Raw genomic sequence first — 24926 nt, 5'->3', positions numbered from 1 at the left:
ATGTAAGCACTTAACACACATACCTGAAGATGTTCAGTCCTACATCTTTGATGTAAATCCATGAAAGTCAATAGTTCTGCCAGCAATATATTTGGCCAATAAATCATTTTCTGACAATAAATCAATGGCAAACTGCTATTCCAGATTCCAAACAATTAACATGTGGTTTATTATACACATACTGTAGTATGACATTTGCTATACAATCTATAAAGCTTATTTCATTGTGCACAACTGATGACCGATAGAATGATAGAAATCTGTCATTTTATCAACATTCATGGTATATTTTCTTTCATCCAGAGATACCATATATCACACTATTTGTGTAACCTAAAATAGAGCAACTTGTGTTTTAACATTTTCAGGAACACTTACATTTCATATAAATAGATGTGTACATTATACATTTATAGTACAAAGAGTATATAAATTATTTAATAGTTAAAGTCAATGTGATATAGTTCACTGAAAGTCAGCTGTGATGTATAGTTCGTGCTGTTCATCACTATAATTGGGCTCAGGACTGGGCCCCAATGCTCTTTGGGTGAAAAAGTCCCAAGAAACAGTCCCTGGCATAAAATAAATTAGGACTCAGTCCCACAGAGAGGACTTTCAGTGCCACAGAGAGGACTTTCGGTGCTGCACTTGAGCCATTGGTCTACGCTGTTGACCATGGTACTTTGCTACGCACAAAGAAAAGTAAATTGAGGGGAGTGTGTAAAATAGACTAACAGCATAGCAAGAATATTGGCCCTAGTATATGGCATAAATCACCAGTCAACAGACTGTGAGGAAATAATAATTTAGAACCTTTGGAAGCATTGCTATAGGAGTAGGTGGCCCTCACCAAATGACCTTGCTTTTAGGTTTTAAGCACAGCTTTTAAATGCACAATTGACTATTACTACTATTGACTGGCAGTAAGAGTAAATGAAACTCATAAGCATGAACACTAAATGTATCACTTGCACAGGATTGCACTTAGTGTTTGTGCTTTGGCCATATCCTGTCATTTGCTCCATGCATCAATCCCAACCTTTTACTAATCTCATGGTGACTCCTCTGATGGAGCTTAGGAGTGTTCTTACATTGATTAACATGGGCAATAGATAATAGGAAAGACTAAGCCTCCATAAACCTCTGCCAATGCTTCCTGCCACAGCCCCAAGGTTGGACTGCATCAGACTGAAAGCTCTTCTGAGCAGTCTGGACTCAGATTGACTGAGGTTCAGGGCTCCTCAGGAATACTCGGGGCACTGGTGGGCTGGCCAAGATATGGGGCTGCTAGGGGCACTTGCAGGCTGGCACAGGCTTTGGGATGCTCTGGGCACCACCCAGGGCGTGGAGCTATGTTGGCAGGCCAATCAGTGAGAGCAAGGGATGGGGCAGGGTCTTTGGCAGAAGAGGTTGGGTGCAGGAGCTACCTTCCCCAGTTGGGGGCTGCATGCATTGCTCAGGTTGGTGAATATATTGTGCATCTTTCTCTACAATGCATAATCATTTTTCCATGTGTCTGTTGAGAAAATGCTAAATGATAATGCTTAGGCTCGCCACATTTCATTCAGCATACTCAAAATCTTGCACGATGATGCTCAAAGAATAATTCTGTGTCTTTACAACGTTTATTCTTTGTTGTACTGTAGAATTCTTGTGCCTCTGTTCCTCTCTTCAGAAAGCATCTTCACTCTCCGCTATCTCATCAATTGTACGCAGCAAATCTTCAAATGTGGGCCGTCCCTCAGGTTTCTATGAATTAAAATACTTCAGTTGTACTAAAATCACATCAGAAAGAGTTTATTTTGCTAAGGCAATAATGTGCACAAAATAAAATATAAGGGAAAATGTGGATGTAAAGAAAAATATGCTGTTACATTTAAGTAGGTTAGAGGCATTGGAAAGAAACATGACAGGTAAATTTCTCTTAACCCAAAGTATTGCTAGTCATGAAATGAGGTTGTGTACTATATTATTTCCTATTAATCTAAAATGTATTCAGAACCTCACACATTGCTGAAAATGCTACACAGTGTGATTTTTCTTAATAGATTTTGAGGTGGAAGGAGCATAGGAATTACCATATTGAATTAGACTCAAGATCCATTTAAGCTAGTGGCCTATACTTGACAGTACTCTTGCACTAGATGCTTCAGAGGAAGGTGCCAGAGCCTTCTCATTAAGTGAAAGTGATAATTTGCTCCTCCCCTGACATTATATCTCCTCATAACCCCTTAGAGTACATCTACACTATAGAGGAAGATTGAAGTGGCCACTGTGGATCTTCCAGGGTTTGATTTAGTGGGTCTAGTTAAGACAGCTAATTCGAACTGAGAGGGGCGCTCCAGTCGTTGCTGGTAGTCCTGCTTTCACAAGGAGTAAGGGAAATCAACAGGAGAGTGGTCTCCCTTTGACTTCCCGTAGTGTAGATAGCGCCAAAAGCCGAGATAAGGTACTTTGACTTCAGCTATGCAATTAACGTAGTATCTTAATACTAAGAAGTTGAGAATCTTAATTTGACTTAATTAACAGGAATGTTGTGAGCAAGACATGAGAAATCATTCTTCTGCTCTACTCTGCATTGATTAGACTTCAATTGGTGTTTGTGTCCAATTCTGGGCACTACATTTCAAGAAAGATGTGCAGAAATTGGAGAAGGTTCAGAGAAGAGCAACAAAAATGATTAAAGGTCTAGAAAACATGAACAATGAGGGAAAACTGAAAGAATTGGGCTTGTTTAGTTTAAACAAGAGAAGACTGAGGGGACAAGATAGCTGTTTTCTAGTATCTAAAGGGGTGTCACAAGGAGGAGGGAGAAAAATCGTTCTCTTTGGCCTCTGATGATAGGACAAGAATCAATGGGCTTAAACTGCAGCAAGGGAGGTTTAGGTTGGATATTAGGAAAAACTTCCTGTCAGGGTGGTTAAGCACTGGAATAAATTGCCTACAGGGGTTGTGGAATCTCCATTACTGGAGATATTTAAGAGCAGGTTAGACAAACACATGCAAGGATGATCTAGACAGTGCTTGGTCCTGCCATGAGAGCAGGGAACTGGACTCAATGACCTCTTGGGGTCCCTTCCGATTCTATGACTTTGTCCAGTAGTGTAAATGTACTCTCAGAGATTTTCCTGAACTCTGAGCCATAAAGTTTAACATCTCTTCTGAAATTTGTTAGCCCCATGTTCTTTTATTATTAGACAGCAAAAATAAAAGACCTTGACCTAACTTTTCTATGAATTATTTTATGTCCAGCAAATCGACTAACTCTATTACGATTCTTGACTCGGATGTGCTTGAAGAATGCTTAATGACTTTTTAAAATACCTTTTGCTCATTGATATTGAAAAGCATTTTGTTCAGTTTTGCTGCCTCTGATCTTCTCCAGCATTATACACCCAATATTCTTTTCTTGATCCCGAGATTGTTTGTATAGGCAGACTAATATATTGGTATTCTTACAGCTTGGGATTTATATCCATAGATTCAATTGCATGGTCCTCTCACTGGATTCCATGGAATATTTTGCATTCAGCACTACTCCCTCGCCACTTCAGCCTTGTCTATCTTTCTATATAGTTTGTGGCCAGGTACTACAAAATTCCATTGATTTTTGTCATTCTACTATGTTTCTGTAATGCCTGTTACACCAAATCCTCTTCTGTTGTGAGGCATTCTAATTCAACTAATTTTGCTTTGAGGCTTTTTGTATTTGGATTTTGCAATTTTTACTAGCTGCCTGTTGTTGTTTAATTCCTTGCACTGACACACTGCTGATTTTATAGATGTTTCCCCTGTGGTCTTTTCTTATCCCTGCTCTAGATCAACTATAAAGAAATCTTTTCCCCTAAGAAATAAACATCAAGGCTGTGTCTAGACGGGCAAGTTTTTCTGGAAAATCAGCTGCTTTTCCGGAAAAACTTGCCAGCTGTCTACACTGGCCGCTTGAATTTCCGGAAAAGCACTGACGATCTCATGTAAGATCGCCAGTGATTTTCCGGAAATACTATGCTGCTTCCGTTCGGGCAAAAGTCTTTTTCCGAAAGACTTTTGCGCAAAAGGGCCAGTGTAGACAGCACAGTACTGTTTTCCGCAAAAAAGCCCGGATCGCAAAAATGGCAATCGGGGCTTTTTTGCGGAAAAGCGCGTCTATATTGGCCACGGACGCTTTTCTGCAAAAAGTGCTTTTCCGGAAAAGCGCCCTGCCAATCTAGACGCGCTTTTCTGAAAATGCTTTTAACAGAAAACTTTTCCATTAAAAGCATTTCCGGAAAATTATGCCAGTGTAGACGTAGCCGAAAAGTTGAGAGAGAGAAATAGCTCAGAAAGTCATAAGAGTAATATTAAAAATTACCAGATCACAGCGCCTAGTCCTGCTCACACTGAAATCAATGGCAAAATTCTCATGGATTTCAGTGAGAGCACAATTTGGCCCATAGTCAATGAAAGAGAAAGTCTTCTATTCTCATTGTGGGGTGATTTCAAGAATGTGTGTGATCAGTTGATATAGAAGATCCAAACATAGGGCTCTAATGCCTTTAACCCCTCTTTGTGGAGCATCATATCTTTTACATTACAACATTTAATTCTGTTCCTATTTATAATTACTTCCTATGTTTCTCTCTGTTCTCATTGGTACCATTACTGACATGTTTTCACTGCTCTCTGTTAATAGCTGCATGTTATTTTTTTCTCCTCGCCTTTTTAATTGTATTTCCTTATCTGTATAACTACCTCTGGGTATCTTTCAAAGTGCTCATACGTGATCACTCAGATACCTAACTATTCATCCTCCATGCAAATCATGGCCACTAAAACAATCTTATTCCCCATTGGATCACTTCATGTCACCCTGTCCTTTTGTCTTTTTCCATTGGTTCCTCCTTTGAAATTCATCAACTTTTAAAACTCATCTAAGAATATACAAAATTCCATCCTGGCCTAGATTTCAGATCTTATCGCTTAGCATTTTCTGCCCATGCTGGTCCATCAACCATAGCAGCTTAGCTGCCTTGTTCATTTTCTTTTTCCTCATGTTTTTTTTCACAGTGTCTGATTCATGGAATACCCTGCCCATTCTGATTCACCAAGACACTATTCTCTCCATTTTCATGTTCCCCTGAAGGTCTTGGAGGGATACTCAGGCTACCCCATGTTTGAGAAAGGTAGCTTTTGAATAAAATGCAATCAGAATTTTACACCGATAATTAGATGTGGTAATAAAACTCTGCTTTTAGGGGGTAAATAAAGTACAGAAAAAGAAATATACCTCCTGCCAGCACATCATCATTACATCATAGACATTCTTGCAAGCTAATTTTGGCCGATACAGACGCTGTCCTTGGCTAACCATCGTTACCACTTCATAATTTGTGTTTTTCTCAAAGGGCATTTTTCCCTCAGTAAATACTTCCCACATTAGAACACCTGGAAAATAAAAGGCATGAATAGATTGTCAAGTCAATTAACAAATATTTTGTTAAAATGTATGTGTGCCACTAATTATGCATTTGTTTTTTCAAATGGTAAATGAGTTAATTAAGGACCCTACCCTGAAAAAGCTCAATACTCAGTGGGCCTAATTCACCTAACATCTTTGTAAATAAGAAGTTACTCCACTGACTTCATTGAAATTACACAAGGGAAAACTGGGACAAATGAGAGAAGGGTCAGGAGCAATGACTTAATGGAACAACCCCTAGGAGGCTTGGATTCTCCTTGAACAGCTGGACCCTAATAACTTATTGGTAAATTGAAAAGATAAATTTCTTATTTAATTGCTGAAGAGTTTCTTACCAAATGACCAGACATCTGATTTGCTGCTGAATCGGCTATAATTAAAAACCTCTGGGGGACACCACTTTACTGGAAATTTAGCACCTGAAGAGCTTGTGTACTGGTCATCAAGGACATACCTAAAAAACAAAAGCATGTAATATTTCTAGTCTGATTCCCTTTCAGAAATCGCCATTTATTTCATGTTAGTTTTATTTTAGGAGCTCACATTGCCACCTAGTGCTTAATGATTGTTAGTATCATAAAGTGTCCATGGCTTCAGTAGTAGTTATAAGTATTTTTTTAAAAAATATTGTAATGAATTGCACTATTCACCACACTGTTAATAATAGAATACCATTTAGTTAATTATTTTGGTGCTTTCTTCATTTTCCTATATATTGATTTCAATTACAACAGAGAATACAAAGTGTACATTGTTCACTTTATATTTATTGTTGATTACAAATACTTCTTTTGTAAAAAACCAAGAATTCAAATACTGTAGCACAATATCTTTATCATGAAAGTTTCACTTACAAATGTAGAATTATGTACAAAAATAATTGCACTGAAAAATAAAACAACGTAAAACCTTAGACCCTACAAGCCTACTCAATCCTGTTTCTTATTCAGTCAATCACTCAGACAAACAAGTTTCTTTACATTTGCATCTGGCATTGCAAGATATTTACAAGACAGATGCATTAAAGATTCATATGTTCTTTCATGCTTCAACCACAGGGCATGTGTCCATGCTGATGATGGGTTCTATTTGATTACAATCCAAAGCAATGCAAACCCACAAATGCTCATTTAATCATCTGAGTCAGATGTCCCCAAGACCAGGTTAATTTTCTTTTTTGCTGGTTCAGGTTCTATAGTTTTCCCAGTGTAGTGTTGCTCTTTTAACACCTGAAATCATGTTCCATACCTTGTCTCTCTCAGATTTTGGAAGGCACTTCAGATCCTTAAACCTTGGGTTAAGTGCTGTAGCTGTCTTTAGAAATCTCACACTGATATTTCCTTTGTATTTTGTCAAATCTGCAGCACAAGTGTTCTTAAAACGAACATATGCTAAGGCATCATCTGAGGCTTCCATGACTTGAAATATAAGTCAAAAGGGGGGCAAAACTGAGCTGGAGATATACAATTCTCCCCCAATGAGTTCATTAATACATATAATTAAGGCATTTTTTTAGCTAACATCCTCAGCATGTAAACATGGTCTCAGGAATGGTGTCCAAAGCAGGAAGGGACATATGAATGTTTAGCATATCTGTCATGTATATACACAGTAAAACTCCATTAGTCCGGCATCCAATGCTCCGGGACTCCTGATGATCCAGCACCATCAGGAACCCGGAAGTGCTGGGGCAGCCGGACAGGATTCCCCATTTCAGCTGCTGCTGAAACTGACCAGCAGCTGAATCAGGGAAGCTGGGAGCAGAGCACCTGGGGTGCTGCCGGGTTGGTCTCGTAGCGCTGCCCCTCAGGGCTGTGGGACCAACCTGGCAGCACCCCAGACGCCTAGGGCAGAGCAGCTGGAGTGCTGCCGGGTTGGTCCCGCAGTGCCTAGGGGCAGCGCTGCGGGACCAATCTGGCAGCACCCCAGCTGCTTTGCCCCAGGCGTTGGGATTCAGCCGCTGCTGAAACTGACCAGTTTCACCAGCAGGCTGAATCCGGACGCCTGGGGCAGAGCAGCTGGGGTGCTGCGGGGTTGGTCTCGTAGCGCCGCCCCTCGGTGCTGTGGGACCAACCCGGCAGGACCTCAGCTGCTGTGCCCCAGGGGTCCCCAAGTCAGCCGCTGCTGAAACAGATCAGCAGCTGATTCCAGGAAGCCCCGGGCAGAGCAGCTCTGCCCCGGGCTTCCTGGAATCAGCCGCTGATCTGTTTCAGCAGCGGCTGAATTGGGGACCCCTGGGCAGAGCAGCTGGGGTCCTGCCAGGTTGGTCCCACAGCGCCGTCCTTTGGCGCTGCAGGACCAACCCGGCAGCACTCCAGCTGCTCTGCCCCAGGCGTCCCCAAGAGCAGCTGGGGTGCTGCCGGGTTGGTCCCGCAGCCCCGAGGGGCAGCACTACGGGACCAACCGGGCAGTACCCCAGGTGCTCTGTCCCAGGCATCCCCAAGAGTAGCTGGTGTGCTGCTGGGTTGGTGCCGTAGCGCCGCCCCTCCGTGCTGCGGGACCAACCCGGCAGCACCCCAGCTGCTCTATTGCAGGCATCCCCGATTCAGCTGCTGCTGAAACCGACCAGCAGCAGCTGAATCAGGGACACCTGGGGCAAAGCCGGACTATCGTAAGGGGGGGCTATGAGTGGTCTGGGGTGGCATCCCCTCCCACCCCACTCCAGACCCCTCATAGCCCCCCCTTCTGATAGTCCGGCATATCTGATAATCCGGCACCCCCTGGGTCCTAAAGGTGCTGGATTATCGGAAGTTTACTGTACCTTGCAATGCAACTACAAAAGTCCCATTTGAATGCCTCTTCTCATTTTCTGGTGACATTATAAATGAGAAGTGGGCAGCATCATCTCCTGTAAATATAAATAAATTTGTTTGTCTTAGCAATTGGCTGAACAAGAGGTATGACTAAATGAACTTGTAGGCTCTAAAGTTATATATTATTTTGGTTTTGAGTGCAGATATGTAACAAAAAAATTGACATTTGTAATTTGCTTTTTTACAATATAGAGATTGCACTGCAGTACTTCTATGAGGTGAACTGAAGAATACTATTTGTATTATTTTTACAGTGCAAATATTTGTAATAAAAATAATATAAAGTGAGCTCTGTATTCTGTATTGTAATTCAAATAGTAATTATATTTGAAAATGTAGAAAAACATCCAAAATGTAATACATTTCAATTGGTATTCTATTTTTAACAGTGTGATTAAGACTGTAATTAATCAGGATTAATTTTTAATTTTAATTAATTTGAGTTAATCGTGTTAGTTAATTACAGCCCTAGTGATAAGGCTTTATTTAGTCTCCATTAACTTTTCTCATTGTTACACTGTCTATTTTCCCTTGTAGTTACTACTTTCATACCTAGGTTACGTATGAATTAAATTGTAACAGAGAGGGGAAAATAACTAATGTGAAAAATGATAGTTCTTATTTAACAGATCTGTTGCTCATGGGACAGTTTGAGTTCAGATATTGTGTGGGTGCATAAGCTGAGTAGGTGGGAAGGGTGAAAAGATCTAGGACCAGTACAGTTTGACAACTTGCACGGTTGAAGCCTCTGTTATCAGATTGCTTCCTCATAGTGTCCCCACAACGACTCAACAGTACAGTTAGCAAGAAGTGTAAAGAAACTCCAAGAGAAATTGTACCACACAGTGGTACAGTGCCTTCCAGTGTTCCTGCAACACCATCAACTCAGATGACACGCTATCCAGTGTTAATATGTACTATTTGTTTTCTTTATTTACAAAAATAATATGTTATAGCGGTTAACCCTGAAGTCTGAATACATTTACTGAATTCACGACACCTTTTTATGGCCCATTTTACCCATCGGGCTAGTCTCCATAGGCAGTGCACAGCAGCAGATTGAGCCTCGTCTCTGTATTCTGTTCAAAGAAGGATAGATGCTACAATTCCTTACATCAAGATGAGCTAAAGTGGTTAAGAGGTAAATTTTTGCCTATAATTTAAAGTGATGTATTGTCTCAAGTGTAAGAACACGTTATTCTAAATCCATTAAAAAGCTTTGCAAATAAGTAGATCAACTTGGCCATACCTTGTCATTCCAAAATCTGACACTTTCACCACTCCTGACTCATTCACTAAACAGTTTCTGGCAGCCTGCAAAGGGAATAATTAATGAGGAAAGGTCAAAATAAGAACTGTTCAGATGAAATGTATTTATTGTATATTGGGATAAATCCCTGAATCCTGATTAGAAAATTGAATTTGATAGGAATTTTGTGTGAATAATAGCTATACAGTTTTATATATTGCTGTGAAGCCCAATCATAATTTATAGTGAGGAAAAACGAAATGCCACATTATCTGCATGTTTATTTTCTATATGTAGTGCCTGATCCTCTCTTTACTTATGTTACTAACCCACACACTTTCTGGGTGTGATGTACTGTCCCATTTTGTGACACTAACACCACTTACAGAGAGAATAATGAATCTGCTCTACAGCCTCAGCAAACAGCCAGCTGGCTTTTAGGTCATGTAGTAGAGGCCCATGCACTAAGCTTCAGAGATCCTAGGTTTGATTCTGCCCACAGATAATCAGAGTCTGTTGGTGTTACATTAGCATAAATCAATGTCAGCTGAGACCAATAGAGTTACAACAGTATAAAACCAGAATTTGACTCAGAAATTAGACACTTATTGGGTGATATCTGCTCATATTTCTTATTACTTTACTCAATTAAAACTATGGGGCTGATTCTATTCTCCCTTACTCCAGTGGAAAGACAGAATAATTCCTCTGAAGCAATGGAATTACATAGGTATAAACTCAGTGCGCTGGTCAGAATCATGTTATCTGCCACTGAGCATTTTTTCATTTCTATTGCATCAGAACCGTCTCGGGCCCTGTTTTCTTATCAACTTTGGTCTAATTAATTTCATTGGTGTTAAATCTGATTTATAGGTATAAGTGAGGAGAGAATTAGTTCATCACTATGGGAAATTTGCATAATTTAGTTTTCTCCAGTGAAAAGTACCATTAGTATAGCTGTCATTCATATTAATACAGTATATAAAAACGCTAATGATCTGATTCTCTCTGATAGTAAAGCAAGCAATGTTTCAAATGAAACAGTGTTTTAGAGGAATAATAATACTTTTCTTACACTTCTACACATTATTTGAAACCATGTCATATTAGAACCACTGTGTAAGATACACAAATATAGAGAGCTTTCAGGATCTCCTCCCATTGCTCACCATGTTCAATGTTTCATTGAGATCAGTCACTAGATCAATGATGAAACAGACAAGAGGTAAATAATAAATTCTTCAAGTGCAAATATATTTGCATACTGAAACATAATGTTAAAATGACCAGGAGAAATTACTTGATGTGGCTAGTAAGAATTCTGAATGAAATTATTTTACTATAAAGCATAATTAGCATAATTTTCTGGGTGGAACTGATGATAATAGTCTTGTTAAAACACTTTAGAGGTATTTAATCCACAGCTCATGCAGGGTCAGTCGTCCTTCCCTACCCCAGATGGGTCAGTTTGGCAGATTTTGCTTAATACAAACACAACCAGTTAAACAATAGCATATATTTTGAGAAAGTTGTGAGTAACTGAAAAAGAGACCTGTTTAGAATAAAAACAGCTTCTTACCCATAGCTATTAATGCATAAATCAGAAATGTAGTAAAGTGGCTGATGTGATATTACCAGATCTCTGTGGATAAAACTGTTTCTCTCCAAGTACTCCATTCCTTCACATACATCCTGGCACACTGTCAGCAGCATATCTTTATTCAAGTGTCCACGTTTTTGTCGAAGATAGTTCAGAAGGCACCCATGTTCCATGAACTCTGTCACTATATAAATAGGTTTCTGCTGTGTACAGACCCCATATAGCTGAACTAATTTAGGATGTGTTAGCTTCCTGAAAAGATTTAAAACATAGAGTTATTGTAATGTCCCTCCCTCCAAGAAGTTGTACGAATCTCACCAGGCTAGAATTTTTTTATTTATAAAGAAATGCATATGTACCAGAAACCTTGGCCCTACAGTACAAGTGCTATAAAGCAACTCACATCATTACTTTAGCTTCTTCTATGAAGTCCTCCTCAGACATTGCACCTTCTCGGATTGCTTTGATAGCCACTTTATATTGTGCCCTCCATTTGCCAAGGCGCACCACTCCAAAAAGACCACTCCCCAATTCTCTCATGAATGTCAGCTCTGATGGATTAATTTCCCATTTCTCTATATGAACAAAAAACCAGTGACAATTACAATACAATAGGGAACATATTAGATTTCAAGTGACAGAGGAATTTTACTAGGAAATGTTGGGATTTAAGTGTAAAGTACCTTCAAACTGCTTTAAAAATGTTTGTATTTCATAAATTGTGAAACAGCCACAGACTACAACAAACTTAACCAAGACAGAGGCGAAAATCAGACTCTGTTTTTTAAACCATTAATTAAATACTAATCATTGAAAGCCCACAATCTTTTCAAGTCATTCATAAAGTCATGTTTCAAAAAGCTTAAGAACTGAAATTGGACAGTAATAGACTGGGATTCCCAGTGATGAGTTAACTTGGTCATATTGTATAGCACCAGCCACAAAATAGTGATGGGCAACCTGTGGTCCATGAGCCACATGTGGCCCTTTGTGGGTTCATATGTGACCTTCATGCCCCAGTCTCTGCCTCCCTCCCCCACTTACTTATTCCTCTCACTCCCGTCCATCACTTCTGTAGTGCCATGAATCAACTGATTTGCGCCCCGTTCCCACTCCTTCCTCTCCCTCCCAGAGCTTGAATGCCATGAATCAGCTAATTCATGGCACTCTGGAAGTGGTGGGAGGAAGGAGAAGGAGCAGGGATAGGATGTGTTTAGGAGAGGAGTTGGGGAAGAGTATATGTAAATTTTTGTTTATTATTACCTGAAGTTGATGATCATTCTATTAATATATGAATGATTAAACCATTTCTATTTGTTTTAGCATGCCATGTATTAATGTAATAATGTATGTAATCTTATTCTTGGCATCTGGGTTAGAACACATGACTGATTTCAATCTTGCAGCCCACTGAGACTAAGGAGAACTACTCATGCAGTCCACTCACTAGACTTGCTTGTCCATTGGTGTTATAGAACATCCCTTCAATAATTCCTAGAGTGTCTCTTTTAGAAAAATCATCCGATCTTGACTTTAAAATGGTCAGTGATAGAGAATCCACTGTGACCCTTGATAAAATTTTCTAATGGTTAACTACTCTCTTCATTAAACTGTATACCTTATTTCTAGTCTGTTTGTCTAGTTTCAACTTTCAAGCCATTGGATCATGTTATGCCTTTTTCTGCTAGATCAAAGAGCCTATTATTAAACAGATACTTAGTATAGTAGATAAACAGTATAGTAGATGAATAGATAATTAATATAGTAAATACTTACATCTCTATATAGATACATATCCCCAAGTAGATACTTATAGACTATAATCAAGTCGCTCCTTAATCTTAACTTTGTGAATCTAAATTGATTGAGCTCCTTGAGTCTGTCATTATTTTCTAATAATCTCATCATTCTAGATGGTCTAGATGGTACCGCGTCCTACCGTGACGGCAGGGGACTGGACTCGTTGACCTCTTGAGGTCCCTTCCAGTTCTAATGTTCTATGATTCTTGTGGCACTTCTCTGACCCTTCTACAATTTATGAACATCCTTCTTGAATTGTGGGCACCAGAACTGGACACAGAATGTCATCATCAGTACAATTATGGAGATAAAATAACCTCTCTACTCCTATTTGAGATTTCTCGTTTTATGCATCCTATGATTGCATTAGCTCTTTTGACCAGGGAGTCACAGTGGGAGCTCATGTTCACCTGATTATTTGCCACAACCCACACATTTTCGTCAAAATCACTGCTTCCCAGGATAGAGTCCTCTATCCTATAACCCCGGCCTATATTCTTTCTTCCTAGAGGTATGCATTTATATTTACCATTTAAAAATGCATTTTGTTTGCTTCTACTCAGTTTAGCAAGCAAGTTCACTCTGAAATAGTATCCTCTTCATTGTATACCACTTGCCAATTTTTGTGTCATCTGCAAACTTTATAGTGATTTTGTGTTTTCTTCCAGGTTATAGATAAAGATGTTAATAGCATAAGGCCAAGGATTGATCCATATGGGATCCTGCTGGACACCAAACAGCTTAATGATGATTCCCTGTTTAGAGCTACATTTTGAGACCTATCAGTAGTTTTTAATCCATTTAATGTGTGCCATGTTAATTTGGTATTGTTCTAGTTTATTACTCAAAATGTCATGTGGTACCCAGTCAACCACCTTATTGAAGTCTAAGTATATTATGTCAACACTATTGGCTTGTACAACCAAACTTCTTATTCTCATCAAAAAAGATATCACATTAGCTTGAGAGGGTTTATTTTCCGCAAACGCAGTCTAACAAAAGAGCTCTTGGCCATTCCTATGGTGGTTTCCATCACATGACACTGACTCAAACACACATTCTAGGCTTCAGATTGATATTGGAGGTTTTTATGTGTAGTGGTTGTGTTGTTGTGTGAGTGGATGCATTGATTTTATGTGTGGCCTGTGTTGCCTTGGGAGAGTTGTGTGGATTTATGCAGGTGGCAAATAGGAGAGTATGCTGAAGAGAGAGTCTGTTTGTGTTTGGGTTTATTGTGTATGCTGCTTGTGTTGTATGGGTGGTTGTTTTCATATGTGGGATTGATGCTGAGAGATATGATAATTTGTGTGGGTGGCAGTTGGATCAAGTAACCCATGTGGTTTAGTCTCTTGAGAGCTGAAATGTTTTGTTTTAATTTCAGTTATTCAGTTTAGTGTGCAGTTACTGATTTATGGTTGCTGCAGTGATCTGTGATACACAGGAGGTCAGATTAGGTGATCTGGTACCTTCTGTCTTAAATTCTTTGACCTTAATCCACCATCTGTGCAGTCTCCCTTATACAATCAATGAAACTGTGGCATGCAAATTAGATTTATAGTAAGGATGGTGGTCCTTTGGTTTACCTCTGATATTACAATGATGTAAGACTGTTGGCATGGCATAGATATATGGTGTAATTCATTGAGAACTTAAAAGCTGGATGGTAACAGACTGGAAAATCCAGTGGTGACTGAACCTTGTGATACTTTGTATAAAAAGAACCCTCAATCATGCTTACTGCTTCCATCATTTCAGACTGACTCTAAGACATACCAGGCTTCAGAGTGACACAGAATACTAATCCTGGACTCCTGTTATAGAGAGTGACATTGTATTATCAAGTGTATATACTTGATCAGCAAATTGCCCTTATCTAAAGTTGTGCCAGTTCATCTAAGCATCATAAATTAGAGATATACAACGTCTGGTGCATTAAATGGGAGCAAGATCACTCCATTCCCTCCCATCCCATGGAACACCAAAACAAAATACAGGATGCCCAAATTAAAGTAGTAAAAAAAGCTTGAGAGCCTACAATGGAGGCAAGGGCATGACCCTGTAATCATACTGATCTCGAGGTATCCCTAGGGGCAATAGAGGGGGGCAATAAATTATTGTGGAGGAACAGAGCCTCCTACCACTTCTTCTTGGGCAACTTGCTTCCCTCTGGAGCAATGTAGTCCTTGCATGTACTGGTAGACTTGGATTCCAAACCTATCCTTCCTGTGAGGCTTCAAAGAATTAATACAGAGAATCAATATATATAATTAGAAATTTCCATCTTTTTAGTATATATTTTGTCAATTTAGATTTACACAATGTCACTTTCTAGGAAATTAGTGTATATTTATGAAGGTGTGTTATTACCATAGCTGAACCCTGCAGTAGTTGGTGCAGGCTTCTTCTTTGGAGTCACTGGGTATCGCAACCGTGTAACAAGACCTAAAATTCCGAGAATAATTATAAATGGAACATACTCTATCTGAAAACAGTATTAAGCAGCAAATCAATCATAATTTAATTATACATTATAATGATGGATAACCATGAGACTATAGTTTGCATAGTAGTTGTAGCCATATTGATCCGAGATTAGTGAAAGAAGGTAGGTGAGATTCAGTGAAAGCCTTGTTATCCAGCACTCTGTTTAACTGGAAAACTTTGTTAACTGGCATTGCTCCCAGCCACAATACTGATGCATTTTCAGGTGCATTTACTTGATTCCTGCCTGTCTAGCCATCCATTGTGGAGTTTCTCACAACCTGCACTGCCAGCTAATGTCATCAGGAGGCACCTCTTTTCACCTTCAGCCTGCCTCAAGCTGCCAGGAGCTGGATCTGCAGGTAGTGGGTGGATCAGCGCAATAAGCTTTGTCATCCAGCATATTCAATTAACTGGCAACCCTCATTTCACATAAGTGCCAGATAACAAAGCTTTCACTGTAATATCTTTCATTAAACCCACTTCTGTTGATGAAAGAGACAACTTTTTGAGCTTACCCAGTGTCAGAGGCAAAATGCAAGAGAGGACAGAAAATACATATAAATAAATAAAAAATAGTGAGAATATAGTGAAAGTTCTTCGAGAAAGAAATAGAATTGAAATTAGTTTTGGCGTATTGTATACATCTTGGCTTTGTGCTCAGGAAAATTAAAAATGAAGCCATCGGCATTCAGCACCTCTGAAAATAAGAATTCCTAAATTTGGCTTAAATGTTCTCTGTATTTTTATTGCAAAAATAATGTACATTTAACATCTAAAATAACACGGCTGGCTGTTGAATAAGGACTGCAGAGACTGTAACTCAAGCTGTAAACATTCTTTAAAAAGTATAGTCTCATCACTATGTTTGGTGATCAGTAGCTCCCATTTGCAATAACAGGAGTCACACACATGAAATTCATTTTAACTAAATATTCTCCTAACACCTGGTTAGGAAAAGATGATGACATTAAATAAGTAAAGGATAAAATACAGGGAACAATAATCAAGTATTTAGAGTCAAATATAAAAAACTTCCTCAGATAATTCGTAAACATCTTATAAATATATGCCTTGATGTGTCACAATCTGGACTTGAATAAAAATCACTGTATTGTGTTAATTTTTGTGCTCTGGTCAAGATCCTGGAGTGTGTGCCAAATGGCCACTGGATTTGCTCTGCTTAGTATAGCCAGCTACAGGATCTCCTTAATACTAGCAGGATTGTCTGGTGCCATTTGGCTGGTGTCCAGGTTCCTAAACCATCTATTCCTTAGTGCCGGCATAGAAGATGTTGTTGGAATACGTACATACCAATTCCCAGATGCCAATTAGGCCATTTAAATCTGTCAGTAGCCAGTGTTGCTAAAAGCCCTCATGTTACTCTGAGCTACTAATATTGCACAGTGCAACATCAGGATCGGGGGAATGCAAAGGTGAGCAACACAGCCCCTTCACTGGCTTGTCTGTCTGTCCCTAAAGTGTAGCCAAGGATCTAGTCCACGGTATAGTAAGCTAATGGAGGATACTGGATGGATTTAAAATTTAATAAGAAAGTACAGTAAAAGGGAATCAACTATAACAGTAAAAGGAAACAGCTATTATTGTTCAGAATACTCCGTAAGTATGAGGAGTTTGTTCAACGTGTAAAATGTAGTGGTTATTCATGAATAGGAGAGAATATTTTTAAACAAACATTTTGTGAAAGGCAGTGTCACAGTCCCTTTAAAGGGCATTCATGGGTCTGAAGGGAAATTATGTAAAAATTGCATCACCTTCCTATTCAAATCCGCTTCTGTTTAATTGACAGAAAGATCAGATTCATTTACCTGCTGCATTATGTTTATGATACTCAATTATCTCTGGAATGGTGTTAAAAAGATGTTTTTCTGCTAGATAGTACTGCTTTGGTGACGCCATTGTTTCTTTTATGTGGTAGTGTCTTATTCCTGATGAACCTTCTCTAAAAAACAAAAATTAAATATGGCATTTTTAAGAATGAATCCTGGAGAGAGGTACATATTAAATAGGAAATTAAATCACCTCTACATGTAGAATTGTACCTAGCCCTGCCAGATGAATATAGAAGAACAAATGTCCTCCTGATTTGTCACCACATACAAAAGATGTAAACAATCAATCACAGTGGCCACAGAGTTCAAAGACTATGTTAGCCTAGCACCCAGAGTGGCAGTACTGGGTCCACAGGAGGCAGTAATGAGTGAACTCACCCATATGTATTGCTCAGCATCAGTGGTCTCTTGGGATTAAAGCATGTGTACCCACTTCAAAGGTATCACTGGCAGGGTTGCCAGGTGCCCGGCTGATGACCTGAACACCTGGTTGAAGAAGGGACTGGTGGCTCCAGTCTGCACTGCCAACCAGGCCATTAAAAGTCCGATCAATGGCATGGGAGAGCAGGTGGGGGACAGGCTAAGACAGGCATAGGGAGGCTCCAGCGACATTAGGGATGCTAATGGTTACAAGGGCAACTGGTTAACCAATAAGTGACTGCTTATTGGTTAACAGTCCCAGATAACCGCAACACCCCCCAACCCTGCATGCTCTGCATTTAAAACTCAGATTGCCAGGCTAGCTCACTCCCAGCCTGCTGGTCTGAGTTTTAAATGAAGTGCAGGCAGGATAGACACCTGCCACCCTGCACTGCTACCTCTGATATAGAGGCAGCAGCGCAGGGCAGCAGGTGGGAGCTGGTCTGCATGGGGAGCCAGTTTTTAAATCAGTTCCCCCTATGGACCAGCTCACACCTGCCACCCATATAGAGGCAGCAGCGCTGAATGGCAGGGGGCTCCCCAGGAATGGGGCCAGGAGTGTACTGGCTGCCATCCTTGCGCCTCGGGGGGCTACTGAGTAACCATGTAACCACTAAGAATTTTAGCAGTTACACAGTTATTAAAATAACCAATTTCTAACATCCCTAGTCCACATGCTGCCCTTGTGCCCGCAGGCACTGCCCCTCACAGTTCCCATTAGTCATGGTTCCTGGCCAGTGGGAGCTGTGGAGCAGGTACTCCATGTACTGTCCTGCTCCCCGAGTGCCAACTCCATATCTCCCATTGGTCAGAAATCATGATCACAGGGACCTGGCAGCCACTTCCTGGGAGCTGCAGTAAGTGCTGCTGGCACCCTGAACCCCCTCCCTCACTCCTGCCTCAGCCTGGAGTCCTCTCCCACACTCAAACTCCCTCCCAAAGCTCACACCTTACCTCCCACTCCAAGCCTCTGCCCCAGACCTGCACCCAAACCTCTCATCCCGAGCCCCACCCCAGGGCCTGCATGCCCAGCCAGGGTCCTCATCCCCTCCCTGCACCTACCTTCTGTCCCAGACCTCGAGCCCCTTTCTGTGCTCAAACTCCCTCCTGGAGCTTGCATCCCAACACCCTGCCCCAGCCTGGAGCCCCTCCTGAACTCCGTCTCCAAACCACGCATCCCTGGCCCAGCCACACCCCAAACCTCCAGCCAAAGGCATCCTACATCTCAACCCTTCATCCTACATCTCAAACCTTCCCCCCAGCCTACCGAAAGTGAGGAGGAGAGCAAGTGATGAAGGGAAGAGGTATGTAACAGGCAGGGAACTAGGTCTTGGAAAAAGGGTGGGGCAAAGGTATTTGGTTTTGTGCAATTAGAAAGTTCACAACCCTAATCACTGGCTGTGCTCTCCCTGAAGCTCTGGGAGGCACAGCCGTGCTTTTAAGCACAATGTGTTTCAGACACCCTTTTGGTGCAGTGGAATTTGCACCTTTCCCAAACTGGGGCTGTGTCTTAAAGGCACTATCAAGGCTGTAAATTTTAAACCAGTGGTTTTCAAACTAGGGATCATGACCCAGTACTGCACTGCACCCCAGAAGCAGCCAGCAACAGGCCCAGCTCCTGGGGGGATAGGGAGAAGAGTGCATATGGCTTTGCACACTGCCCCTGCCCTGAGCACTAGCTCTGCATTCCCATTGGCTGGGAACCTGCTACTGGCTGCTTCTGTAGCGCAGTATGCTCTGTGGTGCCAGGACAAGAAAGAAGCCTGCCTTAGCACCCCCACTGCATCACTGACCAGAAGCTGCTTGAGGTAAGCCCCTCCTGCCCCAGTCCTGACCCTGACTCACCCTCCCCCCCAAAGACGGAGTCTAAAGCTCTCATCCTCACCCCTATCCCTGGAGCACACACTTCAGTGAAATTATGTTGGGTCACAGGCATCAACAATTTTCTTCAACAGGGTCCTGAGACTGTAAGTTTGAAAACCACTGTTTTAGACCGAAACTTAGAGCAATTGTCAGAGTTTTGAGCACCTTCAACTTGCACTAATCCCATTAACAGTTGTGGGTGTTAAACACCTCTGAAAAGGTTACATATTTAGATGTCTAACTCTGGATTTTGGGCCTAATTTTAGGCATCCACTTTTTAAAATATTTGGCTTAATTCTTCATTGAACGAATAAATCTCCTTTTTCTAAACTATGAATTTGTATATCTAAGCAAATAAAATTCAAACAAAAGAAATTGTAATTAGTGGCAACAGTAACTTACCCTCCAAATTTTGTATAAAGGGATACTGTATACAGACCCGGTTGACTAGAGTCTCTCACCACAAAGCCACCTTCTTTATCCTGAAATCCAAGTACCATAACAATTTTAGGCTCCAGTCAATGTTATGCTTGTGCTGATATTTGCATGAATCAGAATTAACTGATTATTTCACTTTAAGAGGAGCTAACTTTTGAGCAAGGTTGATATAATAATAAAAATATTTACCTCATCTCTGAGAAGTTGTTCTGCCTTACTTCTGTTCAGATTTCTGCAGTACCATCTGAAAAAAATTCTAAACTCTTAAAGATATTCGTAATTAAAAAACATACATAAAACAAAATGTTCCGAAGCTTCAGGAAGTAGCCCAGTTAGTCTATGCAGTGCTACCAGACCATTTGTTGTTTTAAGTTTATCCTGTACAGACTAACAGAACATGTAGATGGTATCATGAGCTTTCATGGGCACAGCCCACTTCTTCAGATGACAGGAAGTAGGCTGTGCCCACAAAAGCTCATGATACCATCTACATGTTTTAAGTCCACAAAGTGCTACCAGGCCATTTGTTGTTTTTTAAGTTTAGAAAACAAAATGTTATGCAGTTATTAAGACAGAGTCAAACAGATTCAACATATTTTGCAGTACACGAGGACAGGAACTGAATCTATTGAATTATAGTGAATTTAAAAGAACATTTAGCCATCTTTATATTGTGTAATGTACAGACAAAACCACAGACCCAATGAGCTCTCACAAAAGCATGGAGCCCAATAAAGTCCATATAACATAACTCACTTTGCAACCAGAATACCATTCAAATATCACAGAATCATAAAATACTATAAGGGACCTGGAGAGGTCATCAAGTCCAGTCCCCTGCCCTCAACGGCAGGACCAAGTGCCATCTAGATCATCCCTGATAGATATCTATCCAATCTGCTCTTAAATATCGCCAGTAATGGAGATTCCACAACATCCCTAGGCAATTTATTTCAGTGTTTAACCACCCTGACAGTTAGGAAGTTTTTCCTAATGTCCAACGTAAACCTCCCTTGCTGCAATTTAAGCCCATTGCTTTTTGTCTTATCATTAGAGAGCAAGGAGAACAATTTTTCTCCCTCCTCCTTGTAACACCCTTTTGGATATTTGAAAACCATTATCATGTCCCCTCTCAGTCTTCTGTTTTCTAAATTAAACTTGCCCAATTCTTTTAGTCTTCCCTCATAGCTCATGTTTTCTAGACCTTTAATCATTCTGTTTCTCTTCTTTGCATCTCCTCCAATTTCTCCACGTCTTTCTTGAAATGTGGTGACCAAAACTGGACACAATACTCCAATTGAGGCCTAAACAGTGTATAGAAGAGTGGAAGAATGACTTCTGGTGTCTTGCTCACAACACTCCTGTTAGTGCATCCCAGAATCATGTTTGCTTGTTTTTTGCAACAGTGTCATGCTTTTGACTCAAATTTAGCTTGTGATCCACTATGACCTCTAAATCCCTTTCTGTAGTACTCCTTCCTAGACAGTCACTTCCCATTCTGTATGTGTGAAACTGATTATTCCTTCCCAAGTGGAAATACTTTGCATTTTTCCTTATTAAACTTCATTCTATTTACCTCAGACCGTTTGTCCAGATCATTTTGAATTTTGACCCTATCCTCCAAAGTACCTGCAATCTCTCCCAGCTTGATATCATCTGCAAACTTAGTAATCGTATTCTCTATGCCATCATCTAAATCATTGATGATAATATTGAACAGAGAGTCCCAAAAGAGACCCCTGCAGAACCCAACTTGATATGCCTTTCCAGCATGATTGTGAACCATTAATAACTACTCTCTGAGAATGGTTATCCAGCCTGTTATGTACCCATCTTATAGTAGCCCCATCTAGGTTGTATTTCCCTAATTTATTGATAAGATGGTCATGAGAGACCATATGAAATGCTTTATTGAAATCTAGGATAACCGCTTCTCCCTCATCCACAAGACTTGATATCCTATCAAAGAAAGCTATCAGATTGGTTTGACATGATTTGTTCTTTACAAACCATGCTGGCTGTTACCTAGCACCTTATTATCTTCCAGATGTTTGTAGATGGATTCCTTAATTACTTGCTCTATTATCTTCCCTGGCACATAAATTAAACTGACTGGTCTATAGTTTCCTGGGTTGTTCTTATTTCCCTTTTTATATATGGATACTAAATTTGCCCTTTTCCACTCTTCTGGAATCTCTCCCAATTTCCATGATTTTTCAGAGATCATAGCTAAAGGCTCAGATACCTCCTCTATCATCTCCTTGAGTAATCTAGGATGCATTTCATCAGGACCTGGTGACTTGAAGACATCTAACTTCTCTAAGTCATTTTCAGTTTTTTCTTTTTTTAAATTTTAACTTCTAAACCTACCCCAATTCTACTAGCATTCACTATCTTAAGTGTCCCATCACCATCAAACTTCTTGGTGAAAACCAAAACAAATAAGTCATTAAGCACCTCTGCCATTTCCAAGTTTCCTGTTATTGTTTCTCCCTCTTCACTGAGCAATGGGCCTACCCTGTCCTTGGTCTTCCTCTTGCTTCTAATATACTTGTTTTTATTTAAATTTTGATTCAAAACTACATGCTTGAATCTCCTCTAACTTCATCAGTGGAAATCAGGATATGCATCACAGTGAAACATGGACAGCAAAAGAAGAATTAGAAAATCATGTACAGGCAGTCCCAGGGTTACGTACAAGATAGGGACTGTAGGTTTGTTCTTAAGTTGAATCTGTATGTAAGTCGGAACTGGCGTCCAGATTCAGCTGCTGCTGAAACTGACCGCCAGTTCTGACTTACATACAGATTCAACTTAAGAACCCCAAGTCAGCTGCTGCTGAAACTGATCAGCAGCTGATTCCAGGAAGCCCAGGGCAGAGCAACTGTTCCTTGGGCTTCCTGTACTCAGCGCTGGTCAGTTTCAGCAACGGCTGACTTGGGGACGTCTGGGGCAGAGCAGCTGGGGTGCTGCTGGGTTGCTCCAGTAGCACCGCTCCTCGGCGCTACTGGACCAACCCAGCAGCACCCCAGCTGCTCTGCCCCAGGAGTCCTGATTCAGCCGCTGCTGAAACTGACCAGCAGCGGCTGAATCAGGACACCTGGGGCAGAGCAGTTGGGGTGCTGCCGGGTTGGTCCAGTAGTGCCCAGAGCGGCGCTGCGGGACCAACCGGCAGCGCCCCAGCTGCTCTTCCCCAGGGTCCACAACAAAAGCCTGGTCTGCTAGGGGGGGCACACTAGCTGCGCCCCCCCCCCCCAGCAGACCAGGGACACAGGGAGCAAAGCGGCAGTGGGGGGGTGCCTCGCCTCTGAGGCTTTGCTCTGGCGAGGGACCGCTTTGCTCCCGGTGCCCCTGGTTTGCTGGAGACGGTCCCCAGCAGACCAGGGACACCGGGAGCAAACCCGCAGCCGCGGCAGGGTCCCCGCGCTTCTGAGGCTTTGCTCTGGCAAAGCCTCAGAAGCGCGGGAACCCGCCACGGCTGCGGGTTTGCTCCCAATGCCCCTGGTCTGCTGGAGACGGTCCCCAGCAGACCAGGGGCACCGGGAGCAGCTTTTCTCGCCCCGGAGCTCGAGGTGGCTGACCGCTGCCTGTGAGCTCCGGGGCGAGAAACCCCGTTCGTAAGTGCGGATCTGACTAAGTCGGATCCGCCTAAGTCGGGGACTGCCTGTATTTCAAATCTTTTAAAAAGTTTTACCTGTGATCTTATTTGCATAATCTATACACTTGTGCAGTTTTATTTTAATATATATGTATTTGAAATTGCTCAAGTTTAAAGTTTATTTTATCCTCTTCCCCACTTTTATGCTAATATTCACTTACTCATACTGATCAAGATTGTTGGACTTCTTTCCTGTTACATAGTTGCTTGGAATATATCCTGTATTTCTAAAAAGAGTAAGAGAAACATTGTGCCATAAGCCTTAATAATGATATAGGCTAGATAACAGGATACAGCATGTGTGCTTAAAACACAGTTCTTCATACTGCTAATTAGTAAGGGTCACCAGCACTCTTTTACCTAATCATTGACCAGTTCTGATTCTCATTATATATCGCAGGGAAACTTCAGACTGCAGAGGCTGGATGCAGCCCCTGGTTTGCCTGGATCTGGTCCCAAGGCTCAGGGCTTCCCTCCAGCATTAGGGAGCCCATGATGGCATTCCACCCCTTCTTCCCCCACCCTACCACTGGGCTGGAGCATACAAAATCTACTAGCCTGGGCCCTTATAAGCTCTTGTTTGGAGGGAAATGTGGAGTATCTTTCTCCTTCTTAGTCAGGGGCCATGTCAGTGAGGTTTTGGTAGGTTTTTTCTTTGTTTTGCTTCTCACTTGTGTGTGGTCCTGACTGATTTTTCTGTGGGTCAGTGACCCCCAACCCAAAAAAGGTTCCTCTCCCCTAATATATAGAGCCATGGGTTTTTTTTATTCTACCTCATCATCCCTGCATCTGACGAAGCGGCATTGTATGCAGAAGATAAAGGTTAAATACTGAGTCAACGCACTTCTCCTGTAGGAAAAGCAACAGGCAGGAGAAGACAAAATTAGAAGCCCTGGGCTTCCATGCCAGCTTTTTGCTTCAGCAATCTTACCTCCATCCATGGGGATATGCTCTGACTGAGATTTTTGGTTGAGACGAGGTGCCTTCTGTTCCCCAAAAATATATTGCCACAACAACCCTACAATCTTTAACTAACTCAAAATTACCATGAACAATTTTCAACATGGAGGTGATAAATGTTGAAGCAAGAAAAGTATCATTAAAACAATGTGAGATGTCTAAAACATCTTTAAAATAAATGGGAAGAGGTATGTGGAGCTTGTTTGTTTAATTTCTATAAATATTAAAACTAAGTACATTTTAGTTTTAAAAAATCTGAAATATCACAGGAAATTTACACACACGCACAAACCTGGTTTGTGCACAGCCCCATGAACATGGATCAAAGTGTAG

General features: G+C 41.1%; 1 protein-coding gene across 4 annotated transcripts in view; it reads right to left on the bottom strand.

Annotated features, from left to right (window-relative positions):
- Positions 1–138: 138 nt before the first annotated feature.
- TEC (tec protein tyrosine kinase) overlaps positions 139–24926 on the bottom strand; it is a 104126-nt gene continuing 79338 nt past the window's right edge. For all 4 annotated transcript variants that reach the window (XM_006113450.4, XM_025179918.2, XM_025179919.2 and 1 more), the window contains 11 exons: positions 23795–23860; positions 20165–20219; positions 19940–20019; positions 17231–17364; positions 15288–15362; positions 11524–11695; positions 11156–11372; positions 9521–9585; positions 5794–5912; positions 5267–5424; positions 139–1749 (listed from right to left, as the gene is read on the bottom strand). In XM_006113450.4, coding sequence (XP_006113512.2) covers positions 1672–1749; positions 5267–5424; positions 5794–5912; positions 9521–9585; positions 11156–11372; positions 11524–11695; positions 15288–15362; positions 17231–17364; positions 19940–20019; positions 20165–20219; positions 23795–23860 — 1219 coding nt within the window. In that variant the 3' untranslated portion in view covers positions 139–1671. The remainder of the gene's footprint in view (positions 1750–5266; positions 5425–5793; positions 5913–9520; positions 9586–11155; positions 11373–11523; positions 11696–15287; positions 15363–17230; positions 17365–19939; positions 20020–20164; positions 20220–23794; positions 23861–24926) is intronic.

The sequence above is a fragment of the Pelodiscus sinensis genome, chromosome 5, assembly GCF_049634645.1.
Source record: "Pelodiscus sinensis isolate JC-2024 chromosome 5, ASM4963464v1, whole genome shotgun sequence".
NCBI lineage: Eukaryota > Metazoa > Chordata > Testudines > Trionychidae > Pelodiscus > Pelodiscus sinensis.
The sequence above is the reverse complement of the archived record's forward strand: the minus strand, read 5'-3'. Positions and strand labels throughout refer to the sequence as shown.